At 43.3% G+C, this 14439-nt stretch overlaps 1 protein-coding gene across 5 annotated transcripts in view; it reads left to right on the top strand.

The window, feature by feature from the left end:
* NIPAL2 (NIPA like domain containing 2) overlaps positions 1 to 14439 on the top strand; it is a 43203-nt gene that overhangs the window by 9702 nt on the left and 19062 nt on the right. For all 5 annotated transcript variants that reach the window (XR_015743261.1, XR_015743260.1, XM_087931535.1 and 2 more), the window contains exons 4-5: positions 2535 to 2594; positions 6211 to 6332. Coding sequence is in view for 3 of the 5 variants with exons in the window: in XM_087931535.1 (XP_087787661.1) it covers positions 2535 to 2594; positions 6211 to 6332 (182 nt within the window). In the remaining 2 variants the exon portion in view is untranslated. The remainder of the gene's footprint in view (positions 1 to 2534; positions 2595 to 6210; positions 6333 to 14439) is intronic.

Below are 14439 nucleotides of genomic sequence, written 5' to 3'. Positions count from 1 at the left end.
TACATCAGAACTGTACCACTGTATATTGCTGAGGCATTTTCATATTGTAAACCACTCTTCAAAAGCACAATACAAATTCTTCCACATAGATTGGTCGTTTTTGAGAAAAAAGCTCATCATAGCTTATTTCTCACTAATACATAGTTTTCAATACGGACGCTATTTGGGAGTCAGTCCATTCCCCAACTCCTGCAGGCTAAGGGGATCCATTTGAGATGCAAGACTGAAATTGTGATGTGAGTGGATCTTGGAGGGAATAGTGATTTATATTCTGAAGTGTTTCCCCTCCACATTCACTCCTTTCGATCATTCTGTTGTAGTTTAATGTTGCTTGGATACCAGTACTTTTTGCTTGCGAAAGCTGTCAGCCTAAATGTTTCACATGAAGTGATGACCTAAGTAGATATATATTTTAAGTGCATCTCCAAAAGGATCACATTCTTAATCTGCATATAGAACTCGGTAGCTCTTTACAGCAACTATGTTTAAATTACTTAAAGGTGGGGGAATTATATTTCCCGGAGAAAGAGAATTCCTACTAAAACACACACATTTTTGCAGGTGGCTATTTCTCTTTTTAATCCCCTGAGAGCAAGTCAGTTTTCTATTTTTATGGATCATTGGCAAAATAAAATATGCTGGATATATTTTTTTCAGAAAGGAACAGCTGAAAAAAGCAGATTGCCTGAATGTAAAGTCTTCTTACTAGAAATCATGAGAAATAATCTCCCAAAGACTGTCAAAGAGTTAACATAAAGCCTGATGAGAGCTTGTGGCAGATTGAAACAAAAATTAGGTGGTAGGAAGATGCAAGTGATAATATTTGAGAGTTTGGCTGCTGTGGAGTACACAAATAAAGTGCAACAGTTTTCTGTAACAGTTCAGTATTATTTTTTTCTTTGTGTGCTAAATACCTGCAGGGAGATATTACATAATGAGCTTATCTCCTCTGCGCTTATTATAATTAGATCAAGTATTTACCCACTGCTTATAAACACAAATGCTGTGAGTTGCCATCATCATCATGAGATATCTAACAGTGTTGTAATAAGCAAACAGATGCTTGTCACCAAGTACAGGACATTTAAAAGGGAGTTGAATTTCAGTAGCTGGAATAATTTGCAAGAATTAGGGTAGAAGAGGAAGGTAAGTCACAGAATTAGACAGGCCATATTATTACAACAGTAGAATCTGTGGTCAGACATGAGCCCAATAGTGATATGCAACTGGTGAAAAGAAAGAAACGGCGATTGGTGCTGAACAGATTAATGTGTAAGAGAATGAATATGCTATGTAAAATGTTGCCTTAGCAAGCACAGCCAGTTGACTTTCATCCAGTGCTCTCAGCATGACTCACTTTAAATTATAGATGCAAAGATGAGGAATGCATCAAAATAGGAGCTTGATAAAGGGCAAGGGTTTTTTTTTCTGAAGAAGCCACCTGAGTGGACATAATTAATTCTTTTCACCGGTTTCTTAGTTGATGATTGCTTTGTACGGGCAAAATCTCTGTACTGGTTATTCATTTTTATTCTCTTTAATTTAACCGTGTCAGAATTGCAAATGAATGCCTGACTTTGATGATCTTCTAATCTACATCCTTATAAACACAACTCAGTAACACAGTGTGCACAGATTCCCCAAAGCTAAATTGAAGAAAAATTAAAATGGCCCATCTTTTACAAGATTGCTAAGATTTTGTTGTTGTTTTCCCATGGGATTTGAATGCCAAAATATTGGGAACTTGTAGGCATTAAGAAAAAGTTAATTAGAACTTTTATGCATTGACAGGCCTCCCCATCCTGTAAAACTGCACGGTGGTTTCCACTCCCCAGACTTAAATCCCAAGTGTTCAGTGAACTAATAGAGGAGTAGTTGGAACACTTTAGATGCTGCAGTTAAATTTTCTTTCTTTAATTTACAATTTGTACACCACCAGCTACAAAGGGGCTTTTGGCAACTTATAGCCATAAAAAAATCCGAATTAAAACTACCCTCGTAATCTCCCAAACAGTGGCATCCACAAGGGAGAGGTAAGCCAGCACCTTTCTTGTTTATGTGCATTGACAAACAAGTGTACAGAGAGACCTTGATTATGCTGCCATGGCCAACATCTTGATTCCCATTGCGCTGCTCCTAAACAACGGAGGAGTCCTAGATCCTTAAGAAATTTTATAGATGTAGTCCTAATTCTTCAAAGTTAAAAGTTCGGAACAGTAAGCAATTTACCATGGCTAAGGCAGAGCAGAATGCTTTTTGCATTAGCCAAATGCTGAAAGGATTTAGTTGATAGAGCTTTCAATTTTGACCCTTCCCCTAGACAACCTATGCTGGGTGCTTATTTTAAATGTCCCAAAATTCTCCATTAACCTACTTAGCTTTGCTTATTGCACTTTCGAAATAACTTATCAAGACTGACTATAGAGGGATAGATTGATAGAGGGAGAGGGAGGGAGGGAGGGAGGAAGGATGGGAGAGAGAGAGAGAGAGAGAGAGAGAGAGAGACTTACATAATGTTAACATTTCTTCCCCAGGTGGTGCCATTATAGCTGTCTTATTCCTAAAAGAGCATTTTAGCTCTCAAAGTATATTGGGTAAGTACCATAAACAATCATTGCCAAATTATTAATTGATGTATTGTTTATTTTGAAAACATTAACTTTGCAAATACATCACCTTCACTGTAATTCCGCACAATTTAAACATTAATATAATACAAAAAGTATTTTAGTAAAATTTTGCTGTTGAATCTTTTGAATATATTGAACTTTTCTTACCATCTCAAACAAGTTTATATTAATTAATATAAATTGATTAATGTATAATTGATTAATAATTGTTACCTTCAAATATCTTTATTCTTTTAGATAAGTTAACAGTCCAATGTTATTTTGGCACTGAAATTACAGCAGTCATTTGCAAATTTAAGATATTAAAGATGACTTACAGTCCCAAACTTTATTTACAATAATCCTTTTTGTAGCATCGGTTTATATTTCTTGAGTGGGACATTCTGACTGATTTTCCTTCTTAGGAACAAACTCCAAGATCAAATTCAGAAGCTAATTGTGCAAAAAAAGTTATCCTGTTTTCATCTGATGGTCTCCATTACAAATGGAGAATTTTCTGTCAGCTATATGTGAAACATATACAATTTATGATTTATTCATACATTTTATGTCTTCGCTACTTTGCTGATAAGTGAGCTAATTATTTTAAAAGGAATGGCTCATGTGGCTTGGGAAGTATGCATATGTTCAAGATTTTTTTGCCCAGTAAATAATACAGAGGGATGCCTATGTGAATTGAGCAAAACCAAGAAATAGTGTATTTTATACCCACCATGGATAGTTGATGCCTAAAGAGTATGAGTCATAATGGCTGTGTGTAAAATTCTCCAGATTCACTATAAGAACATAACTGATATTAGGATGCTTGCAAAGAAAGCATAGGAAATTCAATTGCTCTGCTTCTGCCTTTGAATGTCCCATTATGCTAGATAATATCATCTCCCTTTTGTGTTTCCCCATTGGTAGCTGAGCCTTTTTCCTTTTCAACAAAAGTTGTTAAGAAGAACATGATGAAACTGGCGCAAGGGGTGTTCGGATTGATCATGCTAACCCTAAAGAACAGTGTGAACATGTCCCTCAGAGCCTCTCCAAAAAGTTGGTGTCAAATACTAACTTGTCAAAGAGAAGAGCCAAACCATTAAACATATAGAGAGTTACATCTTTGATTATTTAATGTTTGATAAGATTAGGTTTAATTTAAATTTAAATTTTGTCCAGTTCTTCTTACTTCCTTGTTGCATTGAAGCTCCCCAGGACAGCCTTTGCTTCTTCTGCTCCAGGCCACCTACTTTAGATACCTCTACAGTATTTCATTACCTCCTAGTCCTGATTATGACCATGTTGGGAGCATCTGCTTGACTAGGGTGGAAAGCAGGGTCCCTGGAGAAACTTTTCATTAAACTCAACAAGGTTGATTATAAATAAATGTTATAAGTCCTGACAGTAGTTGTCCTGTTTATTATGCAGTTATAATTAAGCATTGCACAGACATAGAATAAAATGGCAATTAATGCAATAACATATTACAATTGATGATCACGTCATACAGTATTATAAAATCAGAAGCATCTAAACCATGAAATCCATGACATGTATTAACACCTTTAAAACATTTAAAATAACAGGCAAGAATTTATATACTAATTGATTTAAAAAAACTTCATGAAGGGGGCTCATGAAGGATAAATATTTTAGTGCCTTTGAACCTTTAAGGATGTGACTTCAAGTGTAATCTTGGTTGGAGTCAATTCCAGGGACCCAGAAGCAAGTAAGAAAAGATAACTATGATGTGGTTGATCCAGATGGTAGAACTATATGAACTTGACTGGTAATTATGTCAAGAACATAGGTCAAAAGAACAGTAATAGGTGCAGCATGTGAAATTTTTGTGTTACTTTTGAGAAGCCACAACTACTCATCACTTCTTCTTCTTTAAATGAAACAATTTTGGGTGCTTTTTCCTGCCCAAATTTCCCATCTTCATGGAAACCTCATTTTCTGTGAAGTATTCCCCTTTTGCACAAATGGCAAGAAATGACTTTGGACAAGCTGGTGCTCTCCAGATATATTGGTGTTACAAATCTCCCGGGCAATGCTATGTTAGAAAAAGCTGATTTTTGAGTTCCTATGCAAATAAGAAGCAGATAAGACAGCCTATGGAATAGTCTCTGTAGACTGTAGATTAGATTGCACAAATCCTGGAATACGTAGTTGATTAATGGGATGTACAGAGAATTTATTTTTCAGCTGATCAGGTTCTTCTTAGGTGCTCCTCATAGTTTGAAGCCATAGTCTGTGTTGATTTATTTCTGTAAGTATCTCTGCCACAGAGGTTTTTAACGATGTGGCTGCATTCCATTAACATTAGCAATATCATGACAAAGAGAATGAGTATTAGGAGGATTTGCGCAAGCACATAAATACTTTATAGAATTCTGCCACGCCTCTGCATTTTTCTCCCCCTTTCAAATAATCCCATTAATATTTCTGTGCAGTCTTTTGCACCCCAGATATTTTCCATGGGTTGACTCTGGAAGCACAGGGTTTTAAACTCAAAAGAAAGAAGATATTTTTCTGTTTAAAGAATCCTAATTTAATGTTCACCTTTTGTTTGCAAATAAAATCTTGAAAAAATAAACAATAAACCTTTTAGGTCATTTCTATTAACATTTACAAAATTGCTACATAATAATGATTCCTCTTTTTTAAAAAAAAATATCAAGATTATTTGGGAAGTGTTGTGGCCTGCTAGCAGCCTTTGGAGACGGTAGCAGTGGGGAAGAACATGGGCCAATCGGGAGTCTGGGGAGGACTTGGACAAGGGTCCTGCATCCGATACAGAGATGGGGCCAGGACCATCTGGGAGTTATGTACTGACTCCGGAGCCTCCAGAATCTGACAGCAGCAAGGCAGAAGAACAAGGGGAGCCTGTTCCCAGTGCGTGTATGCACAAAGCTGCCAGAAGGCAAGAGCAGCTAAGACAAAAGGGGCAACTTGGGAGTAAGGCTTGATTGCCTCTTTCATGATATAAAGGTGCAAAGGGACAGGAACCTTGCAGGAAGCAACATTGTTCTCTCTGTTTGGATTAAACCTTGAAGCTCTGTGTGGACTTTGTATTTGGTTTGGCTGTTTACAGTTAATTTGGCACTTTAGTTGTTTGCAGCAATTCAAAGGAGATAAAGGTGGGTGCTTATCTCAAGGGATTGTTTGGGACTCAATACGGGCTGGGAATGAACATAATTCCCAGCATTGAAATAAAGAGTTGTTTGGACTAAGTGTGTGCTTAATTACTATCTCAGGAAGCCTTGGTCAGAACAGGAAGGGAGTCTTATGTATAGTATAGAAATAAAATGATTATCTAAATGGATTTCCCTTTGACATAGATTTAATAATCATTTACCAGAAAATATAACAAGATTAATATAAATATAAAATAAAATATAAATAAATATAAGAGTTATTAATGTATATGTGATATATTGAAATTGCTCGTATCAATATCTCATTTTGTTTTATCTTTTTGTTTGGGTTGCAAATTAACAGTGCAATGATTTATTGGACAGGCGTGTATTATCTTTTTTTATTGTGCATTGTTTTAAATGCAATAACAGAAAAAATGCTTGTTTAAATGTGTTTCAAGGTGGAACAGTGATGCTTGTTGGAATGTTTCTACTGGTGACTTTTGCGCCTCATATTATCCAAAAAGTCACAGCAAGGACGATACAGACTGATTTAGTTAGTTGGCAGTTCTTGATTTATATGGTGAGTAGAAAATTCTTAATTCAGTATATAGAAGCATGACCTGTAACCAATTTTTACACCGTACAGTAGTCTGTTCCTGTTCAGGCTTCAAGCCAGTTTTGCCTTTTTTTTTCTTGATTACTTCACCCTGTTTCCCCTCCTCTCCCATTTCTGTCTCTCCCACCTGAGGGCCTTTGATTGCGGATGGGGTCATTTTGGATGCATAAATTTGTTGAGGAGTCAAAAGCTGTGTCAGGTGGTGCTCCATTCAAAGTCCAAGAAAGAAATGTTTAGACTCCATTATATAGAAAAAAGATATCTTTTACTGGAAATCAAGTGGTAGCATCATAACAATTCTGAATCTGAGGAATTGCATGCGAAAAACACATATACAAAGTGATGGTAACATTCCCACCCACAATAGTTCAAATTGTTCATCCAATTGAAGTTGTGTATGTCATGTGGGGCATCTTCAGGTGGTGATGCAGACATCTGCCTGTTGACCTTGGCCTATTTAGATAAAGAGTCGTGACTGCGCAGTAAGCAAGCAAGCAAGCATAAACAAGAAAGCTTTCCCTCATGTTATACAGTTCATTCTCTAAACCTCCAGCACATTTCCCACACCCACAAAGCCTAATTATTTCACTACCACCTGTTACTATGGTAGCACATTCTCTAGAATAAGGATGTTGATACAGGCAGTCCTCATCTTACAAGAGTTCATTTAGTGACTGTTCAAAGTTACAATGGTACCGAAAAAGGGGACTTAGGACCATTTTTCACACCTACGACCATTGCAGTATTCCCATGGTCACGTGATCGAGATTCAGATGCTTGGCAATTGAGTCATATTCATGACAATTGCAATGTCCTCGGGTCGTGCAACTTTCTAACAAGCAAGTCAATGGGGAACCCGAACTCACTTAAGAACCGTGTTTCTAACTTAACCATTGTAATGGTTTATTAACAATTGTGGCAAGAAAGGTCGTAAAATGGGGCAGAACTCACTTAACAAATATCTCACATAGCGACATATATTTTCAGCTCAATTGTGGTTGTAAGTTATGGATGACCCGTGTTTACTCACTTCGGCAGCTATTCTATGCACATTCCTTGGGTGCAATAAAAAGAATTGTTGAGTACTTCTCTGTGAGAAACAACCCAGCTTAAAAAGAAAAAGCTAGTCTATTTTCATCAGGATACAATGACAGATAAAGGTTAGTGAAACAAAAATATTTATATCTTTGTGTAGGTTCAGGTTTCATATTCCATAGATGGCAATTTGCCAGACTAGTGACAAATCATGTGACTAGTTGTTTGAAATCCTCAAGGATTGAGAATAATGAAAGATTTTTCAGACAATTAAAGCACAAAGCACCAGGGAGCAGGCCAAGAAACAATGGTTGGGAACTGACCAAAGAGAGAAGCTGTTATGTCCCCGGGACTGACACAAGTTCCCCATCAGGTCCGTTCATTCCGCGGGGGCGTTTGCAGCCCCCATTGGCTGGCTCCCTTCGACAGCCGGCTGCGAGGTCGAGGCAGCCGCTGTTCGCTGGTAAGTCTGCCTGTTAGACGCAGACGCGACAGCCCCCTTTATTCCCCTGAATAAAGTGTGTTATTGGAATGCTCTGGTGTGGCCTCCCCTTTTTCCGATCTATAACATTGGCGACGAAGGTGGGATATGGCCAACCAGCAGCAATATCAAAGAGCTGAAAATCACACACCAAACGCTGAATCGTAGCCGCGTCGTGAGAGCTCGGTCAGTTGTGGATTGCAGAAGTGAAAGCGGAGCGTGTAGCCGCTCCGTGTTAAAAAAAAAGAAAGCTACGTGAGAAGCAGGGTGCTGAGAGCCTCAGCCGCCCAGCACTGGAGCGCAGAATTCAACCGCTGTGTTCGGATTCTGCTGTTAGCAAGCTTGGCGCTGTACTCGCAGCCGCTAGAACGCATTGGGCGCGCGATTTGAATAGCTGTCAGCACGACGCTACAGCTATAGCCGCCTACGCCTTTGTAAAGGCGCGAAATTCAAACGGAAGTCAGTTACGGCTACAGCCATAGCCGACAGAGTCACATAGAGCATGAAACACAGAGAGAACCTCTAAGAGCTGAAACACTAAGCTGGAGCAGAGCTGCAAGCTACTGCTGCCACACTTATCAGGGCCATTGTATTCCCAGTGAGATTGGTCAGTCTACCAACAGACTGAAAACCCAATATGAATTCAAATCCGGCGTTTCCGCCATTTAAGCCAGATGAAGACAAGTGGGACTCTTACAGAAACCGATTCAATCACTACATTGATGCCATTGGTCTGGCCGATGCTACAGAGAACAGGAAGAAATCGTACTTCCTGAGTTACTGCGGGGCCGCAGTGTTCGATACCGCCACGGCGCTATTTGCACCCAGAGAGTTAAAGAGCGTCCCCTGGTCCGAGCTGTTAGAGACACTCTCTAACCACTATTCCCCAAAACCATCGCAGATCGCGAGACATTTTGCCTTTCGTATGAGGAAGCAAGCAGATGGGGAATCTATCAATCAGTATTTGGCCGCCCTGAGAACCACAGCTCTCCACTGCGAATTTAAAAATTACCTAGACGACATGCTCCTTGACCAACTCGTCTGCGGAGTCAGAGACTTAAGATTGCAGAGGCATTTGCTGGCTAAAAAAGACCTCAACCTCACTCAAGCGATCGAGGAAGCCTTGGCAGCAGAGCTAGCGACCCAATCAGCCGCCGAAATACAAGGGAGCGCGGCCAAATCCAGTCCAGTCACCATCCACTCAGAGGAGGTGGTGAGCGAAGAAGACCCCGTTGAGCACTTAGAAGTTCATCGGCTCAAGCCATCCAAGCAGCCACAGGTAGGAACTAGGCCTGGGAACAGCAACGCGCCCAAACACATCCTGTTGTGCCTCGCCTGCGGGGGTTCCCATGCCAGAACGACTTGCAGGTTCAGGAACGCCACCTGCAACAATTGCGGCAAGAAAGGCCACATCGCCAGGGCCTGCCAGGCAACACACGTGGCTCCACAAAAGGCAGCGTCCTTTTACTCCCCTCCGGGGCCACCCAGGCAAGTAGAAAATTGTTACACGTGCTACCAAGCTAACCGCACTTTTCTGACACCTAACAAAATCATGCTTTCTATCCATTTAGAAGGTAAACCCTGTCTTATGGAAGTTGATACCGGGTCAGCACTCTCGATCATCTCATGGAGCACGCTCAAGAAACTACGACCCAACCTGTCCAGAAACCATCTCCAGAAGAGTCGTCTCACCTTGAGGGACTACCAGGGGAAGAACATCCCAGTACTTGGAACAGGCAAGTTCCTCGTTAAATTCAAATCCTTTAAAGGCCATCTGCCTTTAGTGGTGGTAGATGGTGCCCTCCCTAGCCTTTTGGGGTTGGATTGGTTCCCCTATCTCGGCCTTAGCTTAACGGGAGTTCATGCTGTCTCACCTTCCGATATCGACTCGCTATTTTCAGACTATGCTGATGTGTTCAGCGATGAATTGGGTTGTTATAAGGGTACGCCCATCTCCTTTTCAGTGGACCCCCAAGCAGTTCCCATCCGTTTAAAGCCACGCAGAGTACCATTTGCTCTGCGCTCTAAACTGGACGCGGAACTGGACAAATTGCTCAAACAAGGGGTGATCGAGCCCACGGATTTTGCTAAATGGGAGACCCCAATTGTCACACCCCTAAAAAAAGATGGCAGTATAAGAATGTGTTCTGACTACAAGACCACAATTAACCGCTATCGGCAGACTAGCGCGTACCCAGTTCCGGTGATCCAACACTTACTACACACATTTGAACCAGGAACCATATTCACCAAATTGGATATGTCACAGGCTTATCAACAGTTTCCTGTAGACAACCAAATGGCCGAATTGCAAACAATTGTCACCCACAGAGGGGCATTCCGATGCAAACGTCTCCAATTTGGCGTTAGCGTCGCCCCAGGTATATTTCAGTCATTAATGGAATGGATACTGCAAGGCCTCCCTGGCGTGGTTCCGTATTTTGATGACATTTTGGTATCAGCCAGGGACAGACCCCAACTTCTCCTCAGAGTCAGAGCGGTATTGGATAGGTTCAGACAGCATGGCCTCAAACTAAAAAGGGAGAAGTGTGCCATCGCCACTAAGCAGGTGGACTTTCTTGGGTATAAAATAGACGCCTCAGGCATCCACCCGGTGGAATCTAAAGTCAAAGCCATTCACGAGGCACCCACTCCTTCTTCCAAGTCAGAGTTACAGGCTTTCCTGGGTTTGCTAAACTTCTATGCATCGTTCCTACCCCACAAAGCGTCAGTAGCTGAACCGCTGCATAGACTTCTAGACAAAAACACTCCATGGCATTGGGGGCCCAAAGAGGATTACGCCTTTAAGGCAGTTAAATCGCTGCTCACCTCGGACGCTGTCCTAATACAATTTGATCAACACCTTCCTCTAGTCTTAGCAGCAGACGCCTCACCTTTCGGGATTGGGGCTGTCTTGAGTCACAGACTTCCCAACGGCTCTGAAGCCCCAATCGCATTCTTTTCGAGAACCTTTTCAACAACTGAACGTAACTACAGCCAAATTGACAAAGAGGCCCTAGCCGCCGTAGCTGCGGTCAAAAAATTCCATGAATTTCTTTTTGGTCACAATTTCGAACTTGTCACAGACCACAAACCACTGTTGGGGCTTCTCTCAGGGGAAAAGCAGACACCGCAAGTCTTGTCACCTAGGATGACTAGGTGGACCTTATTCCTGGCGGCTTACTCGTACAAACTAGTTCACCGGCCAGGAAAACACCTTAGCCACGCCGACGCCCTCAGCCGCTGCCCGTTGCCAGCACCCGTGGAGGACTCGGCCCCGGTACATGCCATTTTCGATGCCAGTGAGTTCAACATTCCAGTCACTGCTGGTGACATCGCCCTCCACTCCAAAAAAGACAAACTTATCGCCCAGGTTCTGGACTGGGTACGGAGGGGGTGGCCGGGCAACGATCTCTCAACTGAATTCTCACTGTTTAAAACCCGCCAGCAAGAGCTTTCCAGTTTGCAGGGCTGCCTGTTATGGGGGACCAGAGTTGTCATTCCAGAACCACTGCGCACACCCGTCCTGAAGGCGTTGCACGAGGGACATCCCGGCATCGTCCGGATGAAAGCATTGGCTCGGAGTTACGTCTGGTGGCCGGGCATGGACGACGAAATAGCAAAATGGGTAAGCTCCTGCCGTCCCTGTAAGGAATCCAGGCCAGCACCGCCAATCACCACCCCAACCAAATGGGAAAGTGCCAACGCACCGTGGTCACGTTTGCACATTGACTTGGCCGGGCCATTCCACGGCAAGACTTTCCTGGTGGTCGTTGATTCATTCTCAAAATGGATCGATGTGGCCCTCCTACTCGCGACCACCACCCGAGCAATTGCCCAGGCTCTGACCCGCCTATTTGTTACACACGGTCTGCCTGACACCTTAGTCTCAGACAATGGCCCCCAATTTACGTCCACAGAATTCAGCCGGTATGTCACCAACCTGGGCATCCGACATATTCTGACGGCTCCCTTTCACCCCACTAGCAATGGGTTAGCGGAGAGAGCCGTTAGGACAGCAAAAGAGGCGTTGGCAAGATTCACTCAAGACGACTGGCACTCCAGACTCTCTCGTTTTCTTTTAAGCCAACACTCGACCCCATGCACTGTCACAAATAAGTCTCCAGCCGAGCTACTGACGTTTAAGGACGGTGTTAGATAAACTGCATCCCCACTATTGCCCTGACACACCAATTGGTTCTAACAGTAGGGTCAGGAGTTTTATGTTACAGGACCGAGTGTTTGCCCGGAACTACGCGGGCGATCCGTTGTGGGTACCCGGAAAGATCGTGGCCATCACCGGTCCGAGATCATACCGCATCCAGCTGGAGGACGGGCGCGTCTGGCGGAGGCATCTGGACCAGATAAGAAGTCGCCAGAGCGAATTTGCCAACTCTGACCCAGGGACTCCAGGGGCACTCCAATCGCCACTCCCGAATCCGAGTTAGGACCACCAGAGTGACCAGCCGCCGCCGATCGAACCGAGGGAACGGACGGTAGACCGGGACCGTCCGTCGGAGTCGCCAGCCTTTCCGTCCAATGACACGGCCGGGTTGCGTGACAATGACAGTTCAACAATCCAACCCGAAGACTGTGGTCATTCACAGACTCCAGACCGGGTCCCGGGTCGATCCTGTGTTCCAGCAGAACCCGTTCCTGACCCACCGAACTCTGTGCCACTTTGTGACTCACCAGAATTGCGCCGGTCAGGACGCTCACACAGACCACCCGCTTACTTGAAAGACTATTCGTGTTCGTATCTGGGGGGAAGGGGTGTTATGTCCCCGGGACTGACACAAGTTCCCCATCAGGTCCGTTCATTCCGCGGGGGCGTTTGCAGCCCCCATTGGCTGGCTCCCTTCGACAGCCGGCTATAAAAGCCGGCTGCGAGGTCGAGCCAGCCGCTGTTCGCTGGTAAGTCTGCCTGTTAGACGCAGACGCGACAGCCCCCTTTATTCCCCTGAATAAAGTGTGTTATTGGAATGCTCTGGTGTGGCCTCCCCTTTTTCCGATCTATAACAGAAGCAACATGGAATTAAGCAGAAACCTCTTAACAGGGAGGACAATTAACCAGGGGAACAGCTTTGCCTCCAGAAATCCTGGGGGTTCCATCACTGGAGGTTTTAAAGAAGAGACTGGACTGTCACTTGTCTGAGATTGTATAAGTTCTCCTGCTTGAGCAGGGGGCTGGACTAGAAGACCTCCAGGGTCCCTTCCAACTCTATTCTGTTCAAACCCATTCAATCTGATGACTCCCCAAATGTAAGGGTTTTTTTACATTTGCATTTTGCTGAGAATTGTATTTTTTTAAGAAAAAAAGAGCTTATTTTATCGCTCATGCTATAGCTACCATGTGTTTCCAATCTCAAAATGGGGTGGAAGCTCTCCTGCTGATTTTCGGTGAGCTCAAGTAAGATGCCAGGTCCACAAGAAGGGAACAAAAAAGGCAGTTTCAGGAGCTGCATGTTAGTGCAAGTATGAAGTGGATAAAGACATTTGCAACACTCCTAGCAAGGCCAACTGCAGGTTCTGGTTTGATGAGCTCTATGAATTACATTAATGGGAGTGAAAATGTACCATGGTGAGTAGCATGTTGGTTAAATCTGGAAAGGAGAAAGAGCATTTCCACAGGAGAGAGGAAGCGGATTCCTCTAATCTGTAATATGATTAAAATATTTTATGCAACATGGGGCAAAAGTGTTCTGTTCTCTTTGTGTTTCAGAATTGTAAGTGAAAATGTGCCTTGACAAAAATTTTCACTTTTCTAGCCTTTAGACCAGGGGTCACTAACCTTGTGGACCTCAGGGACTACCAAACTCATAATTTTAAATCCCGCGGACCAGGGACCCTGGGAAAATCCCCAAAAAAGACTGCAGGAGAATTCCCCAGCCCATTTTCCTACCAATCAATCATTCTTTATTTGAGATCGGAGGATACCATCTCCAGTTCCGTTTTCGGGAGGTGGGGGAGAGAGAGAGAGACTTTTGGTTTCATGTTAAGGAAAGCAGCAGAAGCAGCAGAAGTCTTTCTTTCTCTCCTCCAAACTCTGCCAGAAATGAGTCTTTGTGAGATCTGTCATGCTGGTGCAGCCTCTTGGAGTAGAATGCCTTGCAGGGTCCCAAAGGTTTATTTCTGGTGGAGTTTCGGGGAGAGAAATAAAGACTTAGCTGCTTTCCTTGCATGCAACCAAAAGCAGAAGAAAGAAGCAGAAAGAAGCAGCCTGATGGCCAGGCGAGGCGTGTGGGTGAGTGGGGCAAGTTCCCCCCGTCCACCCTTTCCCCCTCCCCTCACTACCTCGTATTGTTCGCAATGCAAGCGACGCAAGCCTTGTGTTCCCGTAGGCCATGTGGGCGGTGCAGCCTTGTGTTCCCAGGCAGCCTGGAATAATTGCTCTGGGGAGTGCTTTGGGGGTGACATTTCTCTGCGGACCACCAAAATTTTCTCGCGCGTCCTCAGCCCACTGCTTGGCTACCACTGCTTTAGTTTAGACCAACCCAGGAAAGTTTACGCTTAGAATTAGGAATAACAAACTCCAAGTGTTGAAGCTGAACAAAG

This window comes from Pseudonaja textilis, chromosome 3 (assembly GCF_049901715.1).
Source record: "Pseudonaja textilis isolate UNSWEBS1 chromosome 3, rPseTex1.2, whole genome shotgun sequence".
Classification (NCBI taxonomy): domain Eukaryota; kingdom Metazoa; phylum Chordata; class Lepidosauria; order Squamata; family Elapidae; genus Pseudonaja; species Pseudonaja textilis.
Note: the sequence above shows the minus strand (reverse complement) of the source record. Positions and strands in the feature narration are given on the sequence as shown.